This window comes from Aedes albopictus, chromosome 1 (genome assembly GCF_035046485.1).
Source record: "Aedes albopictus strain Foshan chromosome 1, AalbF5, whole genome shotgun sequence".
NCBI classification, from domain to species: domain Eukaryota; kingdom Metazoa; phylum Arthropoda; class Insecta; order Diptera; family Culicidae; genus Aedes; species Aedes albopictus.
This window is the reverse complement of record NC_085136.1, coordinates 179,354,888-179,369,564: the sequence shown is the minus strand read 5'-3', so window position 1 is coordinate 179,369,564 and position 14,677 is coordinate 179,354,888. Positions and strand designations below refer to the sequence as shown.

Genomic DNA, 14,677 nt, shown 5'->3' with positions numbered 1-14,677 from the left:
TTCTTGCAATCTGCTTATCAATCTCTCTAAAGTTACTCTTAGGGGGACTGCGTGAGTTAATTTGATTTTCACTTTCAATAATATTCTCTTATGTTATTGTCTAGAACAAATTGTTGTTCTTATGAATCGCGGCTATTGTCGTACCATACGAGTGAAAGTATTAAAGTTTTTTTACCTTTCTGCCCCTTTCAACACTGATTTTTATCCACTTTTTGAGTGTCTTCTAGCCGGACAGATTGCAATCTGCCGCTTTGACGTCTCCCTTCTCTAAGGCGAGACATTATTGCCAGCCCCGGCCAGATTTTCATCTGCCGCTGTGGCGTCTCCCTCCTTTGAAGCGAGACATTATTGCCAGCTCCGGCCGGAATTTATCCGCCGCTTTGGCGTCTCCCTTCTCTGAGGCGAGACATTATTGCCAGCCCCGGCCGGAATTTATCCGCCGCTTTGGCGTCTCCCTCCTTTGAGGCGAGACATTATTGCCAGCCCCGGCCAGATTTTCATCTGCCGCTTTGGCGTCACCCTCATTTGAGGCGAGACATTATTGCCGTCCACGGCCGGGTTTTTCACCCGCCGCTTCGGCATCTCCCTCTTTCGAGGCGAGATTTTACGATTTCCCTCTTGTCTGATCCGAGCAGATGCTATCCGTCGGAAAACAGACTATTTATAATTACCTATTCCAATTTTATTCAGCTTTGCTTCTTGTCCTTTCGTTTTTCTCCTTGTTTTTCACGAGGTGTGCAGCCGGAAACACGAAAGTGATTTCCTTTCGAATATCCGCCGATCCTTTCCCTTCTTCACGTTGGTTTCCTGTCTCTTCGTATCCGTTGCTTCAGAATTTGAATATTCGCGAACTCTTGTTAAACGAGCGGGTTCTTGCTCGTCGCCAATGTGGTACTCTTCAGCTTGACAGCTCAAGTAATAATAATCCTTACCAACGCCATGGCCTACTCAGTGATATACCAAACTACCACACTAAGCTTAGCTCATGCTTAGGAAAACACCAGATTCGATATAATGTGCAATGTAACCTGAATGCATTTTCAGGTGATTTTGTGCTTCCTAAGTTTAGCTCAGGCTTAGGATTGCTCTTGATTCCTTATTGCTACCATGGGTACGAGACCGAGCAAGAATCGCAGTAGCCATGGTCGAGATGATGCAGATTCAAAGTGAAAAATTTTGACATTCAAGTTTTACCTTCCGAATAAATAAGTCACTTTTATGTTAGCTCTTTCTTTTACTGAATAATTATTGAAGAAGGTAACATTTGGCGACGAGATTCAAGCCTGAAGATCCTCAAGAATGTCCCGGAAGAACGACCATCAAGCCGAATCCGAAACCGGAGCATGGGGAGGAGAATTTTCGATGCCGGAAATGATGCGTCAAGTGGCTCAGCAGAACAACCGTTTGCTGATGCTGTTGGAGCAAATCACCGGTAACCAGGAGGCGACAACCCAGCGAAGCGCTCCAGAGAAGATTCTCGAATCCCTTGCCTCCAACATCAAGGAGTTCCACTTCGACCCGGAAAATGGCCTAACGTTCGACCGCTGGTTTTCGAAGTACGAGGATCTATTCCGGCAAGATGGCAGAAGTTTGGACGACGCTGCGAAGGTAAGGCTCCTGCTGCGCAGTCTCAGCGTCCCGGTGCACGAAAAGTTCCTGAACTACCTCCTGCCATCCCACCCACGTGATTTCACCTTCGACGACGTTGTGGCAAAGCTGAAGCAGATTTTCGGCCAACAGAAATCTCTGTTCAGCAAGCGCTACGACTGCCTCAAGCTCGAGAAGAGTGAAGCCGACGACTTCGTTTCGTATGCCGGAATCGTCAACCGGCAATGCGAGGATTTCGAACTGCAGAAGCTCACCGTCGACCAGTTCAAGAGTCTGGTGTTCATCTGCGGTCTCAAATCGACAAAGGACGCCGACGTCAGGACTCGACTTCTGTCCAAGCTCGAGTCCGATCAAGCTGACACCATCAACCTGGAAGGCCTGGTCACCGAATGCCAACGCCTGTCGAACCTCAAGCACGACACGGCGCTGGTGGAGAAGAAACCGACATCTTCAGCGGTGCAGGCAGTACGGCACTCAAGAAAGCAGCCGTCCTACCAGCAGAAGTCGTCAGCCGACGGTAAGACACCCCCATCCCCTTGCTGGCAGTGCGGTGCGATGCATTTCGTGAAGGACTGCCAGTTTTCCAAGCACACCTGCAAACAGTGTGGGAAAACGGGCCACAAAGAGGGCTACTGTGGTTGCTTTTCAAAAACTTCCACGGAGTCCAGCGGCGAGAAGAAAACTGGTGCGAAGAAGAAGCCATTCAACACGAAGGTCATCCAAACCGTACAGCAGGTTCGTAGCCGCCGGAGGTTCGTCACCGTCATCTTCAACCAAAAATCAGCCAAACTGCAATTGGATTGCGGTTCCGACATCACCGTCATCAGCCACCGAACATGGAAAATGATTGGAGCACCTCCATCATCACCAACCAGCGTGGAAGCATCAACGGCATCAGGGGAACCACTAGAGCTCATCGGCGAATTCACTTGCCCGATAACCGTCGGGGACACCACGTTGGCAACGGTCTGCTACATCACATCGGTTGCAGATCTGAACGTCATCGGACTGGACTGGATGGACGCATTCGATCTCTGGTCGAAGCCGCTTGCTGCCTACTGCAAACAGGTGAATAGTTCCAATTTCTCGCTCTCCTCTGATCAGCACTTCCTCACGCAATACCCGGAAGTTTTTCAGGACAGTCTGGGCCACTGCACAAAAACCAAGATTTCGTTGACCTTGAAGCAACACGCCCAACCAGTTTTTCGACCGAAGCGGCCGGTTCCGTTTCACGCTATCCAGAAGGTGGACGAAGAGCTGGATCGACTCCAACGGTCGGACATCATCACACCCGTGGATTTTTCCGACTGGGCGGCACCTATCGTCGTAGTCAAGAAACCCGGCGGCAAGGTGCGGGTATGTGCCGATTACTCCACTGGGCTCAATGCGGCACTCGAGAGCAACAACTATCCACTTCCAACGCCGGAGGAGATCTTCAGCAAAGTGTCTGGCAGTCGAATCTTCAGCATCATCGACCTGTCGGACGCATACTTGCAGGTGGAGGTCGACGACGAGTCCAAGAAGTTGTTGACCATCAACACCCACCGAGGCTTATTCCGGTTCAACCGTTTGGCACCAGGTGTCAAATCAGCCCCCGGCGCGTTCCAGCAGCTGATGGCGAAGATGGTAGCCGGTCTACGCGGCGTAGAAGTTTTCCTCGACGACATTCTGGTGCACAGCAAGACGCTCGAGGAACACAACCGAATCCTGCACATGCTCTTCCGGCGCCTGCGTGAATATGGTTTTCACCTGCGAGCGGAAAAATGCCGGTTCTATCAAGATCAGCTCAAATACCTCGGACACATCATCAGTGCCAGGGGTATCCAACCGGATCCAGCGAAAATTGCAGCGATTTCGGAGATGCCTGCTCCAACCGACGTGTCCACATTGCGCTCATTCCTGGGTGCAGTGAATTTCTACGGGAAGTTCGTCCGTGAGATGCATCAACTACGCCATCCGTTGGACAACCTGCTCAAGAAAGACACGAAGTTCGTCTGGAATCAAGAGTGTCAGCACGCTTTCCAAAACATCAAGCGCGTGTTGCAGTCCGATCTTTTGCTCGTTCACTACAATCCAGAGCAAGAGATCATCGTAGCGGGGGACGCTTCCAAAACAGGCATCGGTGCGGTCATTCTGCATCGTTTCTCGAACGGCACCATCAAGGCGGTGTCACACGCATCAAGATCACTGTCCGCAGCAGAGCAGAACTACAGCCAGATCGAAAAGGAAGCACTGGCATTGGTTTTCGCTTGTACGAAGTTTCACCGCATGCTGTGGGGTCGCCGTTTCACATTGCAAACGGACCATCAGCCGTTGCTGCGAGTGTTCGGTTCCAAAAAGGGCATTCCCGTGCATTCCGCAAATCGACTCCAGCGATGGGCCCTGACGCTGTTGGGGTACGACTTCCAAATCGAATACGTGGCAACGCAAGACTTCGGCTACGCTGACGTGCTCTCTCGACTGATTAGCAATCACCAGAAGCCCGAAGAAGAAGCAGTCATCGCCGCAGTTCGAATTGAAGAAGATGTCAGTTCCTGCTTCCACGATTCGTTCCAACATTTGCCAGTCACCTACGAGATGCTCAAGGCCGTCACCAAGAAGGACACCGTGCTGCAGAAGGTAATTTCTTTCGTTCAAGGTACCTGGCCGGCGCGCTGCGAAGGCATCCAAGACATCGAGGTTCGATCGTTCTTCAGCCGTCGTGATTCCTACTCCGTAATCGACGGTTGCCTCATGATGGTCGACCGAATCGTGGTTCCAATGTCCCTTCAAAAACGAATCCTCAAGCAAGTACACGAAGGACACCCTGGCATCGAGCGGGCAAAAGCAGTTGCTCGTGGAATCGTGTTCTGGCCGACGATGGATGAAGACATCACCAGCTACGTCCGCCGGTGCTCGAGCTGTGCAAGTGCTGCCAAATCTCCGCCACAAGCTCAACCACAACCATGGCCTCGCACTGAGGGACCGTGGCAACGCATCCATATCGATTTTGCTGGACCTGTGGATGGAATGTACTATTTAGTAATGGTGGATTCTTTCTCCAAGTGGCCGGAGATTCTTCAAACTCGTTCTCCTACAACCTCTACTACCATCGCTTTCCTGCAAGAAGGTATCTCTCGATTCGGAATCCCTTTGGTCATCGTTTCCGATAACGGAAGTCAGTTCACAAGCGCTGATTTCCGTACGTTTTGCGAAAAGTTTCGAATCGTCCACATCCGAACAGCGCCCTACCACCCACAATCAAACGGGCAAGCGGAAAGGTTTGTGGATACGTTGAAGAGATCGCTCAAGAAAATCGTCGGGGGAGGAGAAACATCAACCGCTAGCGCACTGCAAACGTTCCTGTATGTATACCGATCCACCCCGTCAACGGTGTTGAACGGTAAGTCTCCTGCCCAGATCATGCTTGGACGGCCGATGAGGACAACTTTGGACCTGTTGCGACCATCACCGAAACCCGATTTCCAGCCACAACTCTCAGGTAAACGAAGTTTTTCGGCAGGTTCCAAAGTATTCGCCAAGGTCTATTCTTCAAACGAGAACTGGAAGTGGATGCCTGGAACCATTCTTGAAGCAATCGGGAGTGTGAGCTACAATGTCCTGCTGGATTGTCAAGTGGGCCGACGCAAGGTTCTGCGCTCACATGTCGACCAGCTCCGTTCGAGGATGGAAGAAGCCGTTCCAGTTGAACCAGCGCCGCTGTCTATCTTAATCGACGATTTTGGCCTTTCCGCAAACGAAGCAACACAGCCCCGGCGAAGCGAGTCACCGGCCGTCATATCAGATCAGCAGTCATTTCCCGAAGAAACTGTTGAGTCATCCGTGGTTGTTCCTGAAGAAACTCTGTCGATTGAAGAAGAAGAAACTCTATTACCGACGGATAACAGTCTGCCCATCCAAACATCAACACCCGTGCAGCCAGTATCGCGACGTCCAGAGCGCTCAATCCGGCCGCCGAGGAGATTGGCTGATTTCCACTGCTATCAACTCAAAGGGGGAGATGCTACCATGGGTACGAGACCGAGCAAGAATCGCAGTAGCCATGGTCGAGATGATGCAGATTCAAAGTGAAAAATTTTGACATTCAAGTTTTACCTTCCGAATAAATAAGTCACTTTTATGTTAGCTCTTTCTTTTACTGAATAATTATTGAAGAAGGTAACACTTATGATGCGCAATATAACCTGAATGTATTTTCGGGTGATTTTGCGCTTTCTTAGCTTAGCTGAGGCTAAGAATTGCTCTAGATTTCTATGATGTAACACCAAATTCGATATGATGTTTATTTGTTCCACATCATTAAGTCAAGACATAACCAACAATAGTACGCCACTATACTCGGTTTGTGGCTGCCGCTCTCCATCCTCGGTCACGCCCAATGCTCGCCAAGTCACGCTCCACCTGGTCCGCCCATCGTGCTCTCTGCGCTCCACGTCTTCTTGTGCCAACCGGATCCGTTGCAAACACCAGCTTTGCAGGGTTGTTGTCCGGCATTCTTGCAACATGCCCTGCCCACCGTATCCTTCCGGCTTTGGCCACCTTCTGGATGCTGGGTTCGCCGTAAAGTGCAGCGAGCTCGTGGTTCATCCTTCTACGCCACACACCGTTCTCCTGCACGCCACCGAAGATCGTTCTTAGCACGCGTCGCTCGAAAACTCCGAGTGCTTGTAGGTCCTCCTCGAGCATGGTCCATGTCTCGTGCCCGTAGAGGATCACCGGTCTTATTAGCGTTTTGTACATGGTGCATTTGGTGCGTGGGTGAATCTTTTTCGACCGCAGTTTCTTCTGGAGCCCGTAGTAGGCCCGACTTCCGCTGATGATGCGCCTCCGAATTTCACGGCTCACGTTGTTGTCAGCCGTCAGTAAGGATCCGAGGTAGACGAATTCCTCCACCACCTCGAAAGTATCCCCGTCTATCGTAACATTACTACCCAGACGGATCCGGTCGTGTTCGGTTCCGCCTACCAGCATGTACTTTGTTTTTGAGGCATTCACCACCAGTCCGACCTTTGCTGCTTCGCGTTTCAGGCGGGTGTACAGTTCTGCCACCGTTCCAAATGTTCTAGCGATAATGTCCATGTCGTCCGCAAAGCACACAAATTGACCGGATTTTGTGAAAATCGTTCCCCGGCTGTTGAGCCCAGCTCGTCGCATCACACCTTCCAGCGCGATGTTGAAGAGTAGACATGAGAGTCCGTCACCTTGTCGCAGTCCCCGGCGAGATACGAATGAACTGGATAGTTCACCCGAAACCCTTACGCAGTTTTGCACACCGTCCATCGTTGCTTTAATCAGTCTAGTCAGCTTCCTAGTAAAGCCGTTTTCGTCCATGATTCTCCATAGCTCTGCGCGGTCGATACTATCGTATGCCGCTTTGAAGTCGATGAACAGGTGGTGCGTTGGGACCTGGTATTCACGGCATTTCTGGAGGATTTGCCGTACGGTAAAGATCTGGTCCGTTGTCGACCGGCCGTCGATGAAGCCGGCTTGATAACTTCCCACGAACTCATTTGTTTTAGGTGACAGACGACGGAAGATGATCTGGGATAGCACTTTGTAGGCAGCATTCAAAATAGTGATCGCCCTGAAGTTCTCACATTCCAAATGGTCGCCTTTCTTGTGAATGGGGCAGATTACCCCTTCCTTCCACTCCTCCGGTAGCTGTTCGGTTTCCCAGATCCTGACTATCAGCCGATGCAGACAGGTGGCCAACTTTTCTGGGCCCATCTTGATGAGTTCAGCTGCGATACCATCCTTACCAGCTGCTTTGTTGGTTTTGAGCTGGTGAATGGCATCCTTAACTTCCCTCAGCGTGGGAGTTGGTTCATTTCCGTCCTCCGCTGCACTGGCGTCGTCGTTCCTTCCGTTGCCGTGGGCTACGTTCTCCACGCCGTTCAGGTGCTGATCGAAGTGCTGCTTCCACCTTTCGATCACCTCACGTCCGTCCGTCAAGAGGCCTCCGTCTTTATCCCTGCATATTTTGGCTCGCGGCACGAAGCCGCTGCGGGATGCGTTGAGCTTCTGATAGAACTTCCGTGTTTCTTGGGAACGGCACAGCAGTTCCATTTCTTCACACTCCGCTTCTTCCAGGCGGCGCTTTTTCTCCCGAAAGAGGCGGGTCTGCTGTTTCCGCTTCTGTTTGTAACGTTCCACGTTCTGTCGTGTCCCTTGCTGCAGCATTACCGCCCTCGCTGCGTTCTTCTCCTCCAAAACCGTTCTGCACTCTTCGTCGAACCATTCGTTCCGTCGATTCCGTTCCACGTACCCGATGGTGTTCTCGGCTGCGTCGTTGATGGCTGCTTTCACTGTACTCCAGCAGTCCTCTGATGTGCAATGTAACCTGAATGTATTTTCAGGTGATTTTGCGCTTCCTAAGCTTAGCTCAGGCTAAGGAAAACACAAAATTCCATATGATGCACAATGTAACCTGAATGTATTTTCAGGTGGTTTTGCGCTTTCTTAGCTCAGGCTAAGGAAAACACCATATTCCATATGATGCACAATGTAACCTGAATGCATTTTTAGGTGATTTTGCGCTTCCTTAGCTTAGCTCAGGTTTAGGAAAACAACAGATTCCATATGATGCGAAATATAACCTGAATGCATTTTCGGGTGATTTTACGCTTCCTGAGCTTAGCTCAGGCTAAGAATTGCTCTAGATTCCATATGATGCTTATCATAACCCGAATGTATTTTCGGGTGATTTTGCGCTTCCTAAACATAGCTCAGGCTTAGGATTGCTCTAGATTCTATATGATGTGCAATGTAACCTGAATGCATTTTCAGGTGATTTTGCGCTTCCTAAGCTTAGCTGAGGCTTAGGAAAACACCAGATTCCATATGATGTGCAATGTAACCTGAATGTATTTGCGGGTGATTTTGCGTTTCCTAGGCATAGCTCTGGCTTGGGATTGCCCTAGATTCTATATAATGTGCAATGAATGCTGAATGCATTTTCAGGTGATTTTGCGCTTCCTAAGCTTAGCTCAGGCTTAGGAAAACACCAGATTTGATATAATGTGCAATGTAACCTGAATGTATTTTCAGGTGATTTTGCGCATCATATGGAATCTAGAAAAATTCTTAGCCTGAGCTCTTAGAAAGCGCAAAATCACCCGAAAATACATTCGCATCATATGGAATCTAGAGCAATTCTTAGCCTCAGCTAAGCTCAGAAAGCGCAAAATCACCCGAAAATACATTCAGGTTATATTGCGCATCATAAGGAATCAAGAGCTAAGCTCAGGAAGCGCAAAATCACCAGAAAATGCATTCAGGTTACATTATGCATCATATGGAATCTGGTGTTTTCCTTAGCCTGAGCTAAGCTTAGGGAGCGCAAAATAACCTGAAAATACATTCAGGTTACATTGCACATCATGTCGAATTTGCTAAGCTCAGGAAGCGCAAAATCATAGCTGAGGCTTAGGAAAACAGCAGATTCCATATGATGTGCTCAGGCTTAGGAAAACACCAGATTCGATATAATGTGCAATGTAACCTGAATGTATTTGCGGGTGATTTTGCGTTTCCTAAGCATAGCTCAGGCTTAGGAAAACACCAGATTCGATATAATGTGCAATGTAACCTGAATGTATTTTCAGGTGATTTTGCGCATCATATGGAATCTAGGGAAATTCTTAGCCTGAGCTAAGCTTAGGAAGCGCAAAACCACCCGAAAATACATTCGCATCATATGGAATCTAGAGCAATTCTTAATCTCAGCTAAGCTCAGGAAGCGCAAATTCACCCAAAAATGCATTCAGGTTACATTGTGCATCACATGGAAACTGGTGTTTTACTTAGCCTGAGCTAAACTTAGGAAGCGCAAAAACACCCGAAAATACATTCAGGTTATATTGCGCATCATATGGAATCTAGAGCAATCCCAAGCCTGAGCTGAGCCTAGGAAGCGCAAAAAAGAAGCGCAAAATCACCTGAAAATACATTCAGGTTATATTGCACATCATATCGAATTTGGTGTTTTGCTAAGCCTGAGTTAACCTTCCGTTAATCGCGCTGTTGTACTTTGTACAACACATGAGAATTATCGACTATTACTTTGAAACCATCTTTTCTATCGATGTCAACCCCAAATGTATTCTACAGGAATTTTATTTGGAATATTATAAGACCTTTTTTGAAAACAGTATAACTCCTTATAATGCGGAAAATTGAAAATCGCAATATGAAGAACGTACTATATTTAAGATAAAATAGACAGTTGAATGTGAATTAGTGAATTCCAAAATCTAAAGGATCTAGAAATATGGTGTATTCGGCAAAGTTACTTGGGATATCAAGGGCCTTCGCGAGGTGATCTGAGAAATTGAGATTTCAACCGATAGGCGGCGCTAGTGAGCATGTAATTTTTATATCCCATATAACTCATCCTGAGTACTTAGAAAGATGGTGTCTTCGGCAAGGTTGTTTGGTTTGTTAAACACTAACTGATGGAGAACCGTTTGGTTTGAAATTCCACATCTAGGTGGCACTAGTGGGCATTGAAATTTTATAACTCATACATTTCTGGACCCTGATTACTTAGTGTGGTAGTTTCGATGCCATCGAGTAGGCGGTGTGGTTGTTTAATGAATAAAATATTGCTATTCGTCGCCAATGTGGTGTTTCTTTCTTGACAGTTCTATTACTAATGATCTTTCTAAACACACCGCCTACTTAGCGGTCTGCTAAACTACCACATCTCCTTTTCTTCAACGAAAGATGTTTGTTTTGCGACTGATTTCCTCTAGAAGTGGTTGCATGTTAAACACCGAGGAAGAAATGCAGCAGCTCCCTTCTCAGACGAGCTTCTTATCTCATTTTCCGCAGGACTCAACAGATCGCATCTGTTAGCGGTTCGACGGCATTGAAAAGTATCTGACTTCCGCAGGCTTCCAGCAGCAAAATATTCCTGTACTATAAGCTAGCTCTTGCTGATCCCTTACAACCGTTCCGAGCGCGCGTCATCGTGCACACTGGAGAATGCCTTTCTTTTCATCCTCTGAGGAAATTAGGACGTTGCGTTTCATCAAGAAGCGATTGGTGTTATATGGCAGTAACAGCGATTAATCGGACAAGATGAATGGATCTTTCATGGTGATGCTACCAGCACTTGGGTACATGGTACAGTGCATGGTACATACTTCCATTTGAACTTGGAATAAAGTCGCGAACTGGATGACCGTTCGGCACGCTTGGTTTTGCCACTGCGCTTTTTGCATTTGCTGTTGTTTTTATCACTACCGTCGTTACTTTACTGCTTCTACTGCCGCCTCTACCACTACCGGAAGACATAGCCAACCCGTCGACTCCGTTTGGTAGAAGCAACGAAATCAACACCATCTGAGTCGTTAACACCACACTCATCATCGGCGCCTGCAGTTGGCACCGTGGTTACATATTCTCTCGATCGGGTTTCTCCCATAGTGTTAGTTCAATCGGGTTCCGCATTGACTGCTACTGTTCCATCCATATCGGCTTCTACGGCAGTCCCAACGGATCGAATCCGTCCCAACATCTTTTTAATAACTTCCGCCGGATCCGACAGATCGTATCTGTCGCTACGGCAGCCCCCTTTTTGCTTGCACCGGCCAGATTTCCATCCACCGGTGGAGCATGTTATTCCTCTTTTGTCTGACTCGTCTCTTTTCTGACAGCCTGACCCGGTGGATCGCATCCACCGCTAAGGCAAGTTCCCTTCGTGAGGTGAACTTTTAACTCAGGACAGCCTGACCCGGTGGATCGTATCCACCGCTAAGGCAAGTTCCCTTCATGAGGCGAACTTTTTACAACTACCGGACCCGACAGTTCGAAACTGCCGCTACGGTTGCTTCCCTCTTAGGTAAGCATTCTTTCGCCGGACCCGACAGATCGTATCTGTCGCTACGGCAGCTCCCTTTTGAGGTGAGCTTTCCCTTTTTGCCTGCACCGGTCAAACTTTCATCCGCCGGTGAGGCATCTTTTCCCTCATCCCACTTCTGAAATCTGTAGTGAAACGACTTCAGTGATTGGCGGTTGGGAACAGAATGATTTATTAACAAAAATCCTTCTATCTGTCTAATCCCTAATTCATGACCTACTTGAATAATCTATACATGATACTACAATATATATATATAATTGGCTACCCTGCCTGCCACTACCGAGGGACATAGCCAATACGTTGACTCCGTTAATGGTAGAAGCAACGAAATTAACACCACGATTTGGAAGATCCAGATTCCAGACAATAGAAAATTCAAGATCTGTTGTCCGTGCAAGGACGTACAGGTGCAGCAAGTGAAGCTAACATCAAGAAGGAACTTTTTTCGCTAAGCAGCAGCGTAAGCTTCTCATCAGGACGACCGGCGTTCAATAAAGAAGGTTCGGAAGCAAATCGTTACTGGTATCGGTTTCCCGGATACCCGGATGAAGAGGTCATCATTCAGCATCAGCAGGAACAAAGTTTGAAGACCGTGGTAATTATGTACTGTCTGATTCCCGACGGATTGCATCTGATCGGGTCAGACGAAAAATCTCGCTCAAAATAAGTGTGATGCCGTAGCAATGGATTCGATCCATTGGGCCCGGTTGTAAAATGCTCAAAAGGAGCAACCGAAGCGGCAGATACGATCTGTTGGGTCCGGTAGTATCGTTAATGAAGCTTGCCTTATAAGGGAGCTGCCGTAGCAACAGATACGATCTGTTGGGTCCGGCGAAAAACTTCACCTCAAAAGGGAAGTTACCTTAGCAACGGATTCGATCCGTTGGGTCAGGTTGTCAAAGAAAATGTTTGCTCTAAAAGAGAACGTGGAGTCAAATGCTTGCCTTAGAAGGAAGCAGCCGTAGCGACAGATTCGATCTGTTGGGTCCGGTGAAAAACTTCACCTCAAAAGGGAAGTTACCTTAGCGACGGATTCGATCCGTCGGGTCAGGTTGTGCAAAAGGGCAGTTTACCGTTAGAAGGAAGTTTTTAGTAAAATGCTTGCCGTAGAAGGGAACAGTCGTTACAACGGACAAGATGTGTCAGTGCAATTCTGAAGGAATTTTGACGAAACATTAATAACATTGAAGAACTTTTTAAATAATTTGAAATCTTCGTAGAATTGGTGGAGAAATAATTCCTGACGATTATATTTGTAAAAGTCTCCGACAAATCTATTAATATTAAACTCGCCGAAAATACAGAAGCATTACAAGTTGAGGCTTCACTTTTCAGACAAATGTTTGCTAAAGTTTATATGCCGTTGTTAAAGAAAACGAGATGTGGTAGTTTAGTCAAGAGTAAGAGTGGCGTCGTCGACACGTGTGTGGGGGTGGTGTGGAGAGCAGTGAAAAGGCTCTGAAGATAATGAGTGGTGTGGAGTTTGTACGTCCAATGTACTTGACAGCTTGACTAATAATAATCTTCCCGTACACATCGCCTACTTAGCAATATGCTAAACTACCACATCTCCTTTTCTTATCAAGCTGTCAACAAGAATGGATGTGAAAACTCCACATTGGCGACAAGGTTGGGATCCATGGGCCGTGTTAGACGAGAGAAGTGCTGCAGCTGATGGAAAGGTTAAGCCATGTTTCCTGTTGAAGACTTCGAACATCCGAATCATCTGTTGAAGCTTGCCCATAAGATTAAGTTCTTTTCCTGCACCTGCCGAAATACGCATCAAGTCACAGTACCAAATGCTTCTCCTTGGCAAGACTGGAGTTGCATTAAAGAAAATCCGGAAGAAACTGAACCTTACCTCGTTTTCGGGCCCCAAGATGAGTAAGAAGTTCGTTACATCATCGGTAAGGAGAAGAAAGGTTGGTAATTATATGTACTGTCTGATTCCCGACGGATAGCATCTGATCGGGTCAAAAAAAAAAAAGTTGGCAAAACGGATGTGAATCCGCCAGTAGAGGTGGGAATGTAAAAACAAAAGTTGCCTTAGCAACGGATACGATCCGTTGTGGCTAGAGGTAAAATGCTCACCTGGAGAGGGAGCTACCGTAGCGGCAGATACGATCTGTCGGGTCCGGTTGTTGTCAGAAAAGAAGCTCGCCTTAGTAGGGAGCTGCTGAAGCGACAGATTCGATCTGTCGGGTCCAGCGACAAATTGCTCACCTTAGAAGGGAGCAACCGAAGCGGCAGTTTCGAGCTGTCGGGTCCGGTGGTTGTGAAAAAGCTTGCCTTTGAAGGGAGCTGCTGTAGCGATGGATTCGATCCATTGGGTCCAGCGTTAAGAATGCTCGTATAAAAAAGAGCAACCGTAGCGGCAGATACGATCTGTCGGGTCCGGTGGTTGTTTAAAAAAATCAGATGGGAGTTACTGAAGCAACGGACTCGATCTGTCGGGTCCACGGGAATTGCTGGCATTATAAGGCAATAACTGTAGTTTCGAGCTGTCAGATCCGGTAATTGTAAAAATGCAACAATTTTTATCTGTTCTGTTCGGAAAAAAGTAAAACATTTTAATGATATTATACAAGCTGTCAACAAGAATGGATGTGAAAACTCCACATTAAGTAAAAAGGAAAAGCTCACCTTTCGAAGGGAGCTGCTGAAGCGACGGATTCGATCCGTTGGGTCCAGCGAGAGACTGCCGTAGAAGCCGAAATGGATGGAGCAGTAGCAGTCAATGCGGAACCCGATTGAACTAGCACTTTGGGAGAAACCCGATCGAGAGAATCTGTAACCACAGCACCAGCTGCAGGCACCGACGATGAGTGTGGTGTTAACGACTCGGGTGGTGTTAATTTCGATGTTTCTACCAAACGGAGTCGAAGAGTTGGCTACGTCCCCCGGTAGTGGTAGAGGTGGTAGTAGAAGCAGTAAGGTAACGACGGCAGTGACAACAGCAAATACAAAAAGCGCAGCGGAAAAACCAAGCAAGGCGAACGGTTATCCAGTTCACGACCTTATTTCAAGTTCAAATGGAAGTATGTAGCATGTACCCAAGCGAGCATCACCAAAAGATTCATTCATCTTGTCCGTTACTACCATATAACACCAAACGCTTCTTGATGAATCGCCACGTCCTAACAGAGGATGAAAAGAATTTCCTTACCAAGGCGTTCTACAATGTGTACGACGACGCGCGCTCGG

The 14,677-nt window shown here is 47.7% G+C and overlaps 1 protein-coding gene across 1 annotated transcript; it reads left to right on the top strand.

The window, feature by feature from the left end:
- Positions 1-1,174: 1,174 nt before the first annotated feature.
- Positions 1,175-5,713, top strand: LOC134285330 (uncharacterized protein K02A2.6-like). The gene is made up of 2 exons (XM_062845906.1): positions 1,175-2,676; positions 2,746-5,713. Exons 1-2 carry the CDS (start codon positions 1,300-1,302, stop codon positions 5,677-5,679), a joined length of 4,311 nt encoding a protein of 1,436 aa, XP_062701890.1. The 5' UTR covers positions 1,175-1,299; the 3' UTR covers positions 5,680-5,713.
- The last annotated feature ends 8,964 nt before the right edge of the window (positions 5,714-14,677 follow it).

Coding starts and splice junctions, on each gene's coding strand:
- LOC134285330 (XM_062845906.1), top strand. CDS start 1,300: ATGTCCCGGAAGAACGACCATCAAGCCGAATCCGAAACCGGAGCATGG. Junction 2,677..2,745: donor TTGCTGCCTACTGCAAACAG/GTGAATAGTTCC, acceptor GAAGTTTTTCAG/GACAGTCTGGGCCACTGCAC.